General features: G+C 38.5%; 1 protein-coding gene across 1 annotated transcript in view; it reads right to left on the reverse strand.

Annotated features, from left to right (window-relative positions):
• The window catches only part of LOC120888329 (protein O-mannosyl-transferase TMTC1-like), a 113245-nt gene that overhangs the window by 73399 nt on the left and 24252 nt on the right, over positions 1 to 15594 (reverse strand). The window contains exons 3-6 of the mRNA XM_078014968.1: positions 13349 to 13422; positions 10748 to 10914; positions 7613 to 7622; positions 7202 to 7405 (exon numbers count right to left, since the gene is read on the reverse strand). Of these exons, the coding sequence (XP_077871094.1) occupies positions 7202 to 7405; positions 7613 to 7622; positions 10748 to 10914; positions 13349 to 13422 (455 nt within the window). The remainder of the gene's footprint in view (positions 1 to 7201; positions 7406 to 7612; positions 7623 to 10747; positions 10915 to 13348; positions 13423 to 15594) is intronic.

Consider the following 15594-nt stretch of genomic DNA (forward strand, 5'->3'; position numbering starts at 1 on the left):
CAATTGTCTGCAATAACCACTCACTTTCCTCCTCCAGTGCCTTAACATTCCCTGAGCATGCCTGCAACCCAGGTACATATTAAAGGTACATATTAAGTCTTTGTAAAAGCTATTGTCAACAAATTATGAAAAGGCTTGGGGTCCATATGGGGCAAAGATCAGAACAGGATTTCATGTTCATGTGTGCACCTTGGTCATAAACTGTTCTAACGTTGTTTGGCAATAAATATCTTTAATTATGCCAGTTGGTTTGGTCATCATTATGTAATGCAGTCTGAAAGTCATTACTTTCTTGGGTCTGCCAACACCATGCTCCCCCAATTCCATCACAGTTACCATCTAATGACTGAAGGGTTTATACTAATGAAAAACATTGATCCTGTGGCAAAATGTGGCCCAGATTTTTAAACAAAATAGTGATTAAAGAATTTGCATAACCTCTTTAATGTGAGTATAGGTTAATGTCTGTGTCCAAGAGGTGCTTGGTGTCTATGAGGTGATTCATGTTCTTAGCATGCACTGGTCACTGAGGTTTACACTTTTCATAAAGAGATTTTAAAGTAAGGGATGGGAGAACTATTAAATAAATATTCACTCCATTTTTAAATGTTGGATGTATTTTCTGTGTAGGCACATTAGTTAACGCCGCATCTTTTCATACAGTCATTCCATTTATGAAAGCAGGAGCTGAACGAGATTGAAATATGGCTCATCTGAAATCAATCAATGGCAATAGTGTACAGGGGGGAAGAGGAAGAGAATCCAGTTATTACTTATCAATATTACAGGCTTTTAGCGCAGGTTTTTTTCTTTCCTGTCACCTGCAAATCTCACTTCACTAGCTCCCTGAGCTACTCTCATAGGCAACGTGAGGCTGTTAATGATGATTTAAAACACTTTTGCCTTCCTCACAGGACCATGAGTATGTGACATAAAAGTTCAGAATCCTATCTCAGGAGTTCAATTTGTACAGCATTTCTTACTTTTGGGGGAAAAGTGTGCAATGCAATGTCTACAGAAATAAAGCATTAAAATAACACTTAAAAGATCAGTTACCCATTTCATCAGTGAAGGTCACACAATATTTATATGCCTCTCCAAGTCCCCTGAATTTAATTACCTTACAATTTCACTATAGTGCCAAACTCTCCTCTAGTCTTAAATCTGTATTGGTTCTTTTATTTGCATCCTTATGTACAAGGTTATTTATAAGAAAAAAATTTAAGACCTACTAAAGTGAAAATAGAACTATAGTCTGACACACTCCTTGAGAGTAAAAGAAAACAAGCCCATTTTGAAGCAAAAATATAATGATCATCACTCAGCGGAGTTCTATGGGGGCAAGGTTTTGTTTATTTCACTGCTAATTTCTTGGCATTGAAATATAGTTCTTGGCACCAAAAATAATGCCAGGAACACACAGTAGGTGCTAGGCAAATATTGTTTAATGAATGGCTCATAATAGACATGCAGGGTCACAGAGAAAAAAGGAAACATCCAAGAATTCATCATCTTCAATGCCAATAGTGGTCACCTTTATTTATATATTAAATCAATCAAGAATATGAACACAAGATTTATTTATTTATTTATTTATTTATTTATTTATTTATTTATTTATTTATTTATTTATTTATTTGCTTTTGCAGTGCTGGGGCTGCAACCCAGGGTCCTCATATGAGCTATGCAAGAGCTCTATTACTGAGCCACATCTCCAGCTCAGGATAACATTTAGAATTCACTGAACTTTCTAATGTGAAAGGGAAAGTGTGTCTGTGTATGAATTTGATGTTTTGAAGAGGGTAGGATGGGTAGGAATGTTTACATACAAAACATTTCTCTTTTAACACAGAATAATTCAGTAAAAGATAGTATCAACTGAAATGCCATCTGATTCCAGGATATATATGCTCAGTTAAAGATTTTTTCATTATACTTTCTACTTATAGGACAATTACTAAATCACACATTAAAACAGGGAACTAAATAAATAGCTTCCATTAGGATTTCCCTGAGTTTGAATTTTTCCTGTTAGATAATTTCTGAAAAAATAAAAATAAGAAAAAACACTTTACCTAATAGTGGTTAGCCGAATTTTTTGTTAGCTCCATACCAATGCATGCAACCAAAGTTGCAGAAGTTCAACCAAAAAAGGGAACTCCCATACAAATCCATTCCCTGAAGGCTCATTACTTGCACAATAAATCTTGGGGATCAGAAACCCACATGAAAGTAATAATACAGTATTCACAATACCAAGCAAATAATAAAGACATGTTATCTGCTCATTGGAGGGCCATGGTAGACCAGGAACAGATTTACATGCTTGTGATACACACTACTTTTGATCCTGACAACCAATCTGAGAGTAGTGTGCTGCATGTAGGCTCACAGAGGTAAAATAACTGGTTCAGGATCAAGTGATAGAGCCATGATTTAAATGCTCTATCTACAGAATCAGAGATGGTGGAATAGGATTGCATCTTTGAACCTTTTCTTGATTTGCCTGATCACTTTCTGACAAAGGCATAAGCATACTGTTCAAAAAAAAAATTTAATACTAATCACACTTATATCTAAATATGTGGCACTTTTCTTTCCCAAAGAGGAAATCTATTTTACTCTCAAGGAGGAGAAATGGTCTTTGCCCAGAAACACATTAATTTGGTAAGAATCTGGCCTATTTCTGGCTGTGCAGTCTACAGCTCTCCACTACCCTTTCCAAAACAGCCTGGTGCTTAGAGTTGAAAAAATAAAAAATAACCTACAAAAGCACATCACTGAACTCCATGTGTTAGCACCCAAACTCTCCCCAATTCAAAGGTACCAGCACCAATGTCCAAGCAAATCAAGGTGTCTCATTTGTGGACACATGGATGACTGCAAAAATTGTTCTACCCATGAGAGTTCAATGGGGAACAGCGCCTGGCAGAATGATAGCAGAGTCTGCTTCCACTTCAGAGCTAAGTCCTCAACTGTGAACAGAGCGTGGCAAAAGGCAAAGCGCAGGTGTAGGAGTCAAGGAGCCTTGGTTCTAATCCTGACTCTACCACACACTAACTTTGTAAATTGGACCAAAGTTTGTTAACCTTTAAGATTCTCAGTTTGCTCACAGTAGTGGGAATTACAATATCAACGCTCGGCAGATACAGTGATGGTGCGTGGGATAACACATAGATAACAGATAAAAATCTTCTCCCACCCCCTGGAGGACCCTCTTCATTGGTGTGCTGGAACAGCTGTTATGCTGTCAGAAATTTTATAAGCTGATTATTAAAAACAACCATTATTGAAAATTAAATTATATAAACTTAAATAAACTGCCTTTAAAGCAAAGTTAGTAAGGACTCAAAGCTTGTCACTTCACTTTACTGTTACCTATGCTCTTGAGACTTTATGTCTATTAAATCTGTCTGGTAGAAACACTGCATAATGGCAGGCAAACCCAATCTCATCAGTGATGTCACACTTGTGCTTGAAATTAGCCATGTTAGAAATATTTATATGTAAATTGGCAAACACTATAAATTAGAATTCTCCTTTGGAAGGTCAGTTACTAAACAGTAAATAGCACCCCACTGGTATTTATATGTCATTGTATCTGTTTTCTGTTCCAGCATCTTGCATCTTTCCTCTCTACAGGTTCTCTACACACACGTGCGCACACACACACACACACACATGAAATTTAAACATTCATGTCTTTCCTTATTCCTTCATTTTCAAATTTATTAAAAAATGTTTCCTCTCTGCTGAATTCTATACACTCTCATGATCCACTCTTAAGTCAACTTTTGTGCCACCATAACCAAAAGACATGACAAGAACAATTTTAGAGGAGGAAAAATTTATTCAGCACTCAGGGTTTCAGAGGTCTCAGTCCATAGATGGCTGACTCCACTGCTCTGGGTCCCAAGGTGAGGCAGAACATTATGGCGGAAGAGTGTGGAGGAAGAAAGCAGCTCAAGATGTAGCAATCAGGGCAGAGAGAGCTCTGCTCAACAGGAACAAAATATAAACCCACATCCTCAATGACCTACTTCTTCCAACCACATCCTACCTGCCTGTAGTTATTACCCAGTTAACCCACATCAGGGGATTAATGCATGGATTAGATTAAGGCTCTCATAACTCAAATCATTTCACTTCTAAATCTCCTTGTGTTGTCTTACACACGAGCTTTTGGGGGACACCTTATATCTAAATCATAACACACTCATTAAGTTATTCATTTCAAAAATATCTAAGCAACTGCTATTAGACAGGCTCTGCACCTGAAACTGGGGACACCACTGTAAGCAAATACAACATGATTCTACCTTCATGAAGTTCACAGTCACACTGCAGTCCAACTTCTGCCCCACCTTCATAATCTCCAACCCTTTCCTAACTCCCTTTTCCTCCTATGCCGAAGTCTGGCTTGGCACAAATCAGGAGCCACTTGTCAAAAAGAAACTAACTTTATTTTTAGAACTACAAACGCCAAACAAAACAGCTCCAGGGAAAAACCCTCAGAGCCCAACTGCCACCACCGGCTTCCACAAGCCTCTCTCCCCCACACCAGCTTCTCAACCTCCCACAATCCTCCTGCTCTTGAGGCCGATTGGCTGGGTTGCGTGGGCAGAGCCAAAGAAGTCACCCAATGAGCAGCTCCGTGGAGGAGCCAATCAGCTAGATGTTGCTGGGGCCGCTGTGAGCCAATCATCAGCTGGCAGTCTGAAGGGCAGGGAAACAGCCCAATGAACATCACCGCACAGGAGCCAATCAGCTAGATGTTGCTGGGGCCACTGTGAGCCAATCATCAGCCCGCAACTGGAAGTTTGCTGGCAGCTGGATCATCAGCCGGCAGCTGGAAGTTTGCTGGGGCCCCTTTGGCTGTGGCTCTCAACACTCCTACTTTGCCTTCTGTTAAAAAAAGAAAGAAAGAAAAAGAAATTCACAATTTTCCCACTTGCTTTATATTCCTTTCCTCCATGGCTCTCCACAACAGGTCCAGATTTTCTTCCTTTCTTCACTCTTGCCTTCCAAACACCATGCACCACAAAGAATCTAGAGAAAACCTTTTGAAAAGAAATGTAATCAGGTCCCTCCACATTTTTAAAATAAAACCTCCAATGTTTTCTGTTATGGTTTGGATCTAGAAATGCCCCTGGAAAAGCTCATGTTTTGAAAGCAATGGTCCCCAGTAGAGCATGATTTAGAGGTTAAGCTTTTAGACCATGGTTAAATCATACAGGGTATAACCTCATCAGTGGATTAATTCACTTGATGGATTAATAATCTGAATGGAGTACTAGGTGGTAACTGTAGGCAGGTGGAGGTAGATAGAAGAAGTTGGTCACAGGGGGCGTGGCATGGACTATATCTTGTCCTGGTTCCTCTGTGTCCCTCTCCCTCTGTTTGCTTCCTAGCTGCCATGAGCTGAAGTGGCTTTCTTCCACCATGCCCTTGTGCCATGATTTTCTGTCTCACCTCAAGCACAGGGCAATGGAATCAGCCAACCAAGGCTTTGAAACTAGGAACCAGAATAAACTTTTCCTCTTTTAAGTTGTTCTAGTCCGGTATTTTGGTCACAGCAACTAACAACTAACACATCTTCTGAATGCATCCAGAATACAACCCACACTTGCTTTTACGACAAATATGGCCTTTTATTTCCTGGGCCCTGCCCACCCCCAACAATATCCCACTTTCTCATCATTCTCAAGCTAAAACTTCTCTACCCAGATCTTTGCAGGGCTGGCTCCTCACCTCATTCAGCATTCAGGAGGCCTTCCCTGACCTGCCAACCAAATTCCCCCAGACCCACCAGTAATTCTTCATCACCTCCAGCTTCACGCTCTGCTTAGCATTCACATTGTTCATTCATTGTTGAATGTTGTATGTCTTTCTCTCCAGAAGGAAGGCCATACAAAAGCAAGCAGCTAGTTCTCCATATTTGCTAGGACATTTCTGGTGCCTAGAACCTGCCTGACTCATGTCAGACACTCAGTAGACACTAATGAATCCAGCAAGCAAGCAAACTCTCAAGCGATGAGTGTTAAAAAATAAAATATAGCAAAGCAGACTAGGGCTGTAGATATACAGTAAAGAGCTTGCCTAGCATGGGTAAAGCCCTGGGTTCAGTCCCTAGTAACAAAGGGGGTTGGAGGGATCACCAAAAATGGAAATTATTAAAAACAAAGACCCTGAGAGAATAAAGTTTCAATGGACCACACAGAAAAATAAGAATAGGAATCTAAAGTAGCACAGTGTTAACAGTATGAATAGAAGTTCCATATGTCAAAAGAATTGGGAGACCAATCAGCTGAGGCTGCTCTAGCACCCTAGACTTTACATAAGCAAACCAAAGCTCAACTTAGAGGAAATGTCAACATGAAACTCTAGCTTAACCAATCAGAAATCATCAACTGATCTCTAATGAGGGACTTTCCCCTGGATGATCTAAATAAGGATGCTGCCACACTTTAACCCATCAAATATTTCTCTGCTGTGCTTCTGTATTCGCCCTGTAAAGGTCTCCTCTTCATTCCCCTGCATTAGCGCCTCAGACCAGCTGTGGTTTGGACTGGCAATTCACAAATCACTGCTCAAAGAAACCCTTTAAAACTATGAAATGCCTATATATCTTTTAACAAATGTGTGCTAAATTCTGACTTGCCCATGGTTTGAGCTATTTGTGAAGCAATGTAATTTAGTGAGCACACCTGTGCTGAAAAATACTGCTAATTTTCATGGCTAAGTTAAAATATTCAAAAAAAGAAAGAAAAAGAATAAACATTTCATACTCAATTTTCCTGCATCTTCTAAAATGCTAGAGGAGTAGAGTCCCCTGGACTTCCTCCCATACTTGGGCTGCACTAACTTCATGGCAAACAAAAAGAGCGGGGAAGAGAGGGGGTAGTGGGAGAGCACCTTCCTCCCCCAGAAAAAAAGGTAGGTGCCTGTCTTCTGATGGCTGAGGAATCACAGACCACAGGTTATCACCCTGCATCCCCTAGCTATTCCTTTCTCATCCAATCTAATATAGGCTAAGAAGGAAGGGAGGAAGAAGGGAGAGAAGGAAAGGAAAAGGAGGGAAATGTGGAGAGAAGGGGATCTCAAAGAGTCGACTCAATGCTTTAATTTTCCAGCATCACAGGTGGCACTATAAGATACTGGACACTGAAAACATGCACAGCCAAGAAACCCAGGCCAGTACCTCATCAGGGACCACACAGCTCGCGGTGACACCGGGAATCCACTGCTCTTGGGTGCTGGTGGAAGTGAGGAATGGCAGCCACCCCACACTCCCTTGTGAGGGAACCGCTGCTTCCCGTTCTCCCGGTGGGAGTGGGCTGCCAGTGAGGAGGGCTGGGGGCTCCCAGGCTGCTGTAGGCCATGCTGATGGATGACCCCGTTGCTCCTAATTGTGCACAGAAGGGAGGGGAAAAAAAGTCAAACGGAATGACCAGGCTGGCAACCAAAACACCAGCACCCTGCTCCAACCCCCAGATCCTACTCCCTATAAGCAACCATTCCCAAGTCTCTGAGCCCTTTGCTTCTGGTAGTTACCACTATATATATATGTTTAAAACATAATTACATTATTATTTCTTTTAATCAGTTTTACAGCTTATCATGTTGGTTTCTAGAAGATCAGAACTTAGTCCCCCGTAGGTGGTCACCAAGGCACCCACAGACACACACACTTCTTTACCCCTCACATTCCAACTATGGTCTTCTCATAATATTTGATTTTGGTGGTATTCAGGATTAGACATTATGATGATCTTATCAAATAATGTTCATAGCTGGGCCATCTGATGTACTCTTATTACATATTCTATTACGAATCCTCTGAGATAAAATTTGTAATCACCAGATGGACAAAAATTTAAAAATATGATGCTTGCAAATGATGCCGAGAATATGAAACAAAGGTGATTCTCCATGACCGCTATAGTCATTTCACAAGCAATGACTCAGGATGTGACCCAGTGAACATGCTTCTGACCTAGCAGCTCCACTTCAACAGTTGTGCCAGAGAGAAAGCCTCGTGTATTTGCACAAGAACACATGTACAAGAATCTCATTGCAGCAGTTTATAAGAGTATAAATGTGGATAGCCTGAACTACAAAATTAGAATGATGGCTAAATTATGATAGTTAAACATTATAGAGCAGTAAAAATGAATAAAATATAGCTATAGACATCAACACTGATGTATCTAAAAAGCCTAATGCTAAATGAAAAACAAAAGTGATAACATTCATGAAAAGTTTCAAAATACTATGACTTGATATTCACTGTGTATACATAAGAAATAATGTCCTAGAAATAAAAAGTACCAAATTCAGAATTATGTTTATCTTTGCAGAAAGAGGGTAGGAACTAAGGTCAGAGAATGTCATTTTCTACATGTTAGAAATTACACCCTCACTTTAAAAAAAAAAAAGAAAAGAAAAGCTAACTTTCATGAGTTGAACTTTTCCTTTACATGTTTCCTCCTAAAGGTGATGTCAAATAAAAGAAATCCTACTCCATTCGTGTAGTCCAAACCAAGGTTTAGGAATAGATTACTCTTCTGAAAGGAAAGTGCTTCCAATATTTACTTCTATGAATCCTTCTGCTGCTGGATTACACAAGGAAAGACCACCTAGCACCAAGATGCTTATTCTAAATGAGCATATAAAGAGTAACTAGGGGGCAGACTCCTAAAGTTCTGTGTAACTCAGTGCATGTGTGCCTTCTTACAACCTCATGAAATTCTCAGATTCATGACCCTCCAAATGCTCAGAACCTCTGAGCTGGTGTCAAGAATCTCATGGTGCGTGGGCAGGGACATCCTGCAGTCTCCTAAATCCCTGTCCTGTGCTCTTTCCACAGGGGCAGTGGTGCTCAGAGATCATTTCATGGCTCTAGGGCCACGCATCAGATGTGGGTCCAATCCTGGTTGCACTTGGGTTGAGTAGCTGTGGGGAGGTGCTTTCTGAGCCTGCTTTTTCCTCTGTGAAATGAAGACCACAGTCGCTGAGAACAAATGGTGTGGCACAGAGCCTAGTGCCCAGTCAGCACTCAAGGCACGGGAACTACCCAGGGCCAAGTCTCCTTGTCAAATGCTCCCGTATCCTGTTCAGGCACAGAATAAGGTATGGGTTGAATGGGTGGACAAAAGCATGAAGGAAAGAATAAATTCCTCCAATTACATAGTGCTGCTGGGTTTGAGGACTAAAAGTTCCTAAAAAATGTGCTGTGTACACAAATCGAAACTGTGTCATCAGTGTTACTCCTTCCATGGAACCTCAAGCAAGTTAGTATGATGAGGGCAGATTACTAAAGAAAGAAAAGAGACAATTATCCTTTTTGAGAAAAGCTTGGTTCAACAATGACAGGAGGGAGAGAGAAAGGAAGGCAGTCAACAGAGGGTGGAAGAATCCCAAGACCAGAGGAGACAGGGCTTTAGTGAGGGCATTCAAACAGCTCTGGACTGGCCTACAAGAGAAGGTGCATCTGTGATTAGTTGTTACAGCCCTATGTTGTCAGTGAGGCAAAGCAGGAAGAAGTTTGGAGACAAAGATGAGGTGATGCAAGAAGTGGGAAGCAAGAGGGATCTGTAGATTGTTCTCCAAAATGTGGGGAGGGCAACAGAGATTACTCCCATGAGCTATAAAGGTAGAGGAAAGGCATCCTTGCCTAAGTCAAGCAGGGCCTGCGGCTCCCAGTTTTCTTGGTGGGAGCTTGGACAAAGTGATCACTGGGTTCCTTCCTTTTATATGTCTGAGATTGCAGAGAGCTAACAGAGAGTGAGACTGTATTTAAATTATCTCCAAGTTTCCCAGGCAGAAAGGTGATCAGAATTAAATGACTCACCCCAACCCAATGCCACTCAATAGCATTGCTCATATCTTCATCTTAAGAAGTATAAAGAGATAGGGAATGGCACAAAGAAACAGGACTTTTTAAAAAATTCTGCATTTGACAAGGCAAAAGAATAAATTAGCCACATTTTTAAAAGTTCAAAAATAAGGGACTTATGATTACTGAAAACTAGGGTTTATGTGTAAAATTAGTAAGGTTGGTAATTATAGATTTGATAGAGGAAGAAAATTATGGTATGTACTTGAAGTTTTAATATGCCTTAATGATTCTTATTATCTACAAACCACTGAATAAAATGAATTTGCCTTAAAGTTTTTAAATGAAAATGGGTTACTAGGTAAGCTTGTTCTTTGACTGGAAAATGATACTAAGTATTCCTATATGGTTTCAACTCGCTCTTCATGGAATTTTAAGAGGCACTTACTAAAACTCTTAAGTACTGTCACTACTAGAGAGAGAAAACAGGCTCCAAGTGAGCAGTACTCTTCCATGGATAATACTCATTTGAATTCAGAGATTCAAAGCAAGCTGTCAAAACTATTAGCATTTGCAACCTCCCTGTGTGAATCAAGCTTTTCTCCATAGGATGCAGCAAAAACAACCCAGCAGTCTGAACTTGCAGTTAACAAAGATACTTTTCAATTCCAAATTTGGGGTCACCCAAAATTGCATAGTCTTTATTGAACTTTATAAAACTGTGAAGAGGCTAAACAGATACAATGCATTTATCTTTATGAAGTAAGTCATGTTTATTGTATTATGGTCTAAGGTGAGACAAAGTACTTATATATTTTTAAACGGAACTGGGAAACCATCATTTTTTAGTCATTTTCTCTCTAGGCAGCAGTCTAATGTCAGAAGTTTAAAATGACTTACGTCATGTATGGTTGTGGGAGAGGGAGAAGAGGTCATAAACCAAGCACACTCCAAACACGGTGATTCCCGTCTCTTTCACCAGCATTGCACAGGTCCCCAGAAACAAACTGAGCAGCAAGAAGAAGGGAGAAGCCGTGAGAGGGAAACATTCCCCAGCACAACACTGATCCAGACTCCTGGAAAACAGGTTGGATGTTATTTTAAATTAAGAAATGTGGGTCACTAAGAAATATTACCTTAAAAGATAAAAGGTAGTCAATTTCTTTGCATCCTAAGCAATTAAGTGAGTCAAGATTTCTTCCAGAGTATTCATCATGGAATTAAAATTACTAAGATGAAAAAAAGTTAATGGTACTCAATTTGGTACTTAAATTATGGTACATATAAATTAGGATAAAATATGGCAGGCAATAGTATGTAAATATGAATTTAAATGATGATAAAATATGGTATGTCGTAAGTGAACTTTCAAAAGTCATTTAAAATGTCATCATAGAGCTATAGTTAGAGAGAAAAGAAGACATTAAGTGAATACAGTGTAGATGAATAATACAGGTTACTGCACAACCTGAATGAGCTCTGGAGCCATGGTCTGTGGCTCAAATCACAGCTCTGCAGTTAACAAAGAAGTGAGAGAGCAAGTTACTTTGCCCCCTGTGCTTTGGTTCCCTTATGTGTGAAATAGGAGTCTAGTATTACTGGGGGCATTGAAGAAATGACTTATTACATGTCAAGTGTTTATCATCACATTATTATGAGTCAAGTGTTTTTAGGTGTTCTATACACAAAGCAATCAGTAGACAATTAATTATATCAAAATATAGTAGCTTTTTTCTCTGAAAAGGAAAAACAAATATTCTTCACATTTTAATTTTCTTTATGCTAATTAATATTTTAAATTTACTTTCCATGAGCCACATGTGTTAGATGAAGTTATTTTTTCTCAGTTAAATCTCCAATAGAAATTTTCAAAAATTCTGTAGTGGTATAAAGTCTTTCTTTGCACCTTACAAAATACAATTGACCCCAAGAAATAGCATTGTTCTCTTGGACAGTTGTCAACCCTGGGATCCTATTCTTTTAAAGTAAAGGCTAAAATTTCTTGTGGTATCTTCTTCTTCTTATTGCATCTTTGAATAATTACATAAGATTTATGCAGAATTTACAGTAATTGTGCATTTTTCTATGCATTTTCTGTCTACAGCTCAAATTTCTAAAGGTAAGCAGGGCATGCACATCCAGCCTATAAGACTCATTATCACACCAATATGGACAGGCTGCAGGGCTAATCAATCATTTTTCCCAAATGTATCAAACACACACAAAAATCCCTAGAAACAAGTTTAAATTAAAGTGAGTAATTCCTGTCTAACACCCGAGTAAACAGGAAACAATTCATTGTTAAATTTGGGCTTTTTAAGATTTCATTATACTGTTCATACGATTGCGAATGCAAAGCCAGAACCTGGAGATGGAAATTGCACTAAAAAAATGCTCCGCCCTTAAAAAAAAAAAAAAAGCTAATTCATTTCATTCTTCATTCATTTCATTCTTGATCCAAGGTCTAAATTGGTTTATAATAGGGTTCTTCTGTCTCAACACCTTTGGCATTTTTCAACCAGATAATTCTTTGCTGCAGGGCCTGTCCTGTGCATTGTAGGATGTTTATTTAACAGCATTCTTGGCATCTACCCCTAGGTGCCAGAAGCACTTCTTGGGTTGTGACAAGCAAAACTGTCTCCAGATAGTGCCAAATGTTCCTGGAGGGAGTGGGGGAATGGTGGTTGGGGAATGAAAAGAAATCACTCCTAATTAAGAACCACTGGGTTAGAACAGTGTTCCTCAGTCACTGGACTCCGAAAGATCACAGGTCAATGAACTGATCAAAAGTTCACAGTTCACAAATCCTTAACCAGGCCTCTCTCCACCGAGCAAGATAACATGACTAACCCACCCGCTTTCTCTGAGCACTCGACCCTTTTCCACATTCTCTTTTCAACTCCTGCCCTATGCAGACATGTCACAAATCAAGTAAGAATCTCATGGTTTGGAGAGTAAAGGCACAATTCAACAGAAAATTATTTTATTGCTTTTTGTTTTCCAAAAGCAAAGAATGTCTGTATTTCAAAGAAAGGATTATAAATTGTACAACTAGTTGAAAAACACTACTTTCTGCTTAGCCTTGTTATTTTAAGCTTTGAGCTACTTTGGTGAGGATGATAAAGAGAAGAAACAATCAGGACCAAAATGAAAAGGAGAAATTAAGCAAATCATAGACAAATAGAATAGAACACTGTGCCCAGTATATTTTGGCTCAGAGCTAAGATTCCAAATTCCATTCTCAGGAGAAACTACCAGTAAAGGAATCAAGAAGCAAGAGCTCGGATTTCTAGAACTGGGGGGAAAGTACTCTTTTAAAAATGATAGGATATGGTTCAGCATGGGGCTAGAAGAAACAACAGCCCAGTATTGGGTAAAAAGAGAGTTCTTATCCCTGGAGCTCATGAGCACAGCACCACCCTGAAGCCTCCCTTCTCTCCAAGCAGATGCTCCCTCTACACACACAGCATGGCTGTAATCACAGAGGAGGGCTTGCTGAGCCATACATACCTATTGTAGGAGAGGAAGGCCAACAGGAACAGGAGACACGCTAACACGTCAGCTCTGCCAACAATCCCAGCCACCTATGAAGTTTAACACAATGAAAAATTCAAAAACTCAGAAAATTCTGTCAGAAAAATCTCACAGAAATGTCTTTGTTTGTAGATCAATAATACAATGTAACAAAATAGTATAGTATAATAAAATAGAATACATATTATTCTTCAAATTCTGACATGACTAACTACCTCTGATCAGTAAGAATTAACAATAAGCTTACAGAAGGAGAAAAAGAAGTGGCAAGATTTTCACGCTTAACTTTATTTTTAACTTCTCTTGTAAAGAGGATCAATTTATAGCATCAAAGCTTATTTATGTATTATTATTTTTTTTTAAATCTTAAAAAGAGGGCTGGGGTGTTGTTCAGGGATAGAGCACTTGCCTAGCACATACAAGGCCTGGGTTCAATCCCTAGTACCATAAAAACAAAATAAATATTCTTTTGAGCAGTAATGGAGTGTGTGACATTGCTAATCTTTGGACACCACAGTGGTAATGAAGCAGAGGATATTTATATATTTATAGAATAGAAGGAAAAAGTAAGCTGAGGAATCAATATTTTGGACAAGAAAGGGAATAAGTTTGAATTAACAATCATTCCATCAGAGTATATGCTCATGCAATTGTGTGTATATGCATATGCAAGTCTGTGTGTATATCTCTGTGTGTGTGTGTGTGTGTGTGTGTGTGTGTACACGTGTGCTCACAAGTGTGCATATTTCTAAGATCTGCCACGGCACTGGCTAAAATGTAGCAAAGTAACTTCCTGGCACACCCAAAAGTCAGTCCCCACTCAAGAGAACATTGGCTCCCTGGAAAAAGGGCTGATTACTGAGATGAGGGTGGAAAGAATCAAGAAAATTTCTATCATATTTTCATAGCAGTAAAAAAGGACCCAAAAAATTAAAATCAAAAGGTCACAGAAGCCAGCAACAAGGGGCTCCCACTGACCAAACCTGAGACAATTTGAATATCAAAATAAGTAAGGACCATGATTTATTATAAACACAGAAAACAGAAACCTGTGAGTCCATTTGTTTGATATACAAATGATGAAAGAATGGATACATATAGAAGTGCACGCCTACACAGAGCAAGCAAATGGATGGGAAACAAGGAGAGCTCTGGTTTCACTGCAAAGCTAATGAATGTGGGGGAAATAAGGGAAGTGAAAATAACATTTTTGCTACCAAAAAGAAAAGGCTAGATAGAGCATAAATACCAAAAATATCAATAGGGCAGGGTGTAGTTCAGTGGTAGAGTGCTTGCAAAGCATGTGCACTAGCCTGGATTGGATCCCTACTATCACAAAATACAAAAACAAAAAAAACAATAGATGCAGTCAAATGCTCTACCACTGAGCTACTGGATTAGACAGAGGGGAATAAAAGGAAGGGAGTGGAGGGGAATAGGAAAGAGTAGAATGAATTGGCATATTTCCTGTGTTCGTATGTGAAAAAATCCACATCATGTACAACCACAGAATGGGAAGTTATATTCCATGTGTATTCTATATGTCAAAATATACTCTACTTTCATATTTACCTAAAAACAAATTTTAAAGATTTTTGAAAATAGATGCTAAATCTAGAGCAGTAAAGTTTCCTAAAATGAGAGATATTATCATGACTTCAACGTCTTCCCCACTGACTACTTCTCTACAAAAATAAAAAGAATTAATTACATAATGGAGATAATGTGTTACATTGCATTACACATTCACTAGGCAATCAAAATCACCACCCTCAGAAGGATGCCTCATTTACACATTATATATTCTAGCCAAGAATATATAACCTGAATATAATCATGAAAAAAGCAAACTCACAGCATCATTCTATAAAAACACAAATATAAATATGCTATTAAATATGATAATTAATAATATATCATATATAGTAATATATAAAATCTATATAAAATTTTATATTAATATTTTATAACACTAAACTTTTATTACCTTTTAATTTATTCTGGTTTATATTACATCATGATTCCTAATTACAACTTTTTATAATCTATTGTCATAATATTGCATATATAATATGCATACATAAGTAAACATATATATGTATATAAGTATACACATATAAGTGTATTATATATATGCATGCATATATTACATATTTGCAATACATTAAATTTCATACATTTTAAATATTTATACATTATGTATTATGTATTTACATATAATA

The sequence above is a fragment of the Ictidomys tridecemlineatus genome, chromosome 6 (genome assembly GCF_052094955.1).
Source record: "Ictidomys tridecemlineatus isolate mIctTri1 chromosome 6, mIctTri1.hap1, whole genome shotgun sequence".
NCBI classification, from domain to species: Eukaryota; Metazoa; Chordata; class Mammalia; order Rodentia; family Sciuridae; genus Ictidomys; species Ictidomys tridecemlineatus.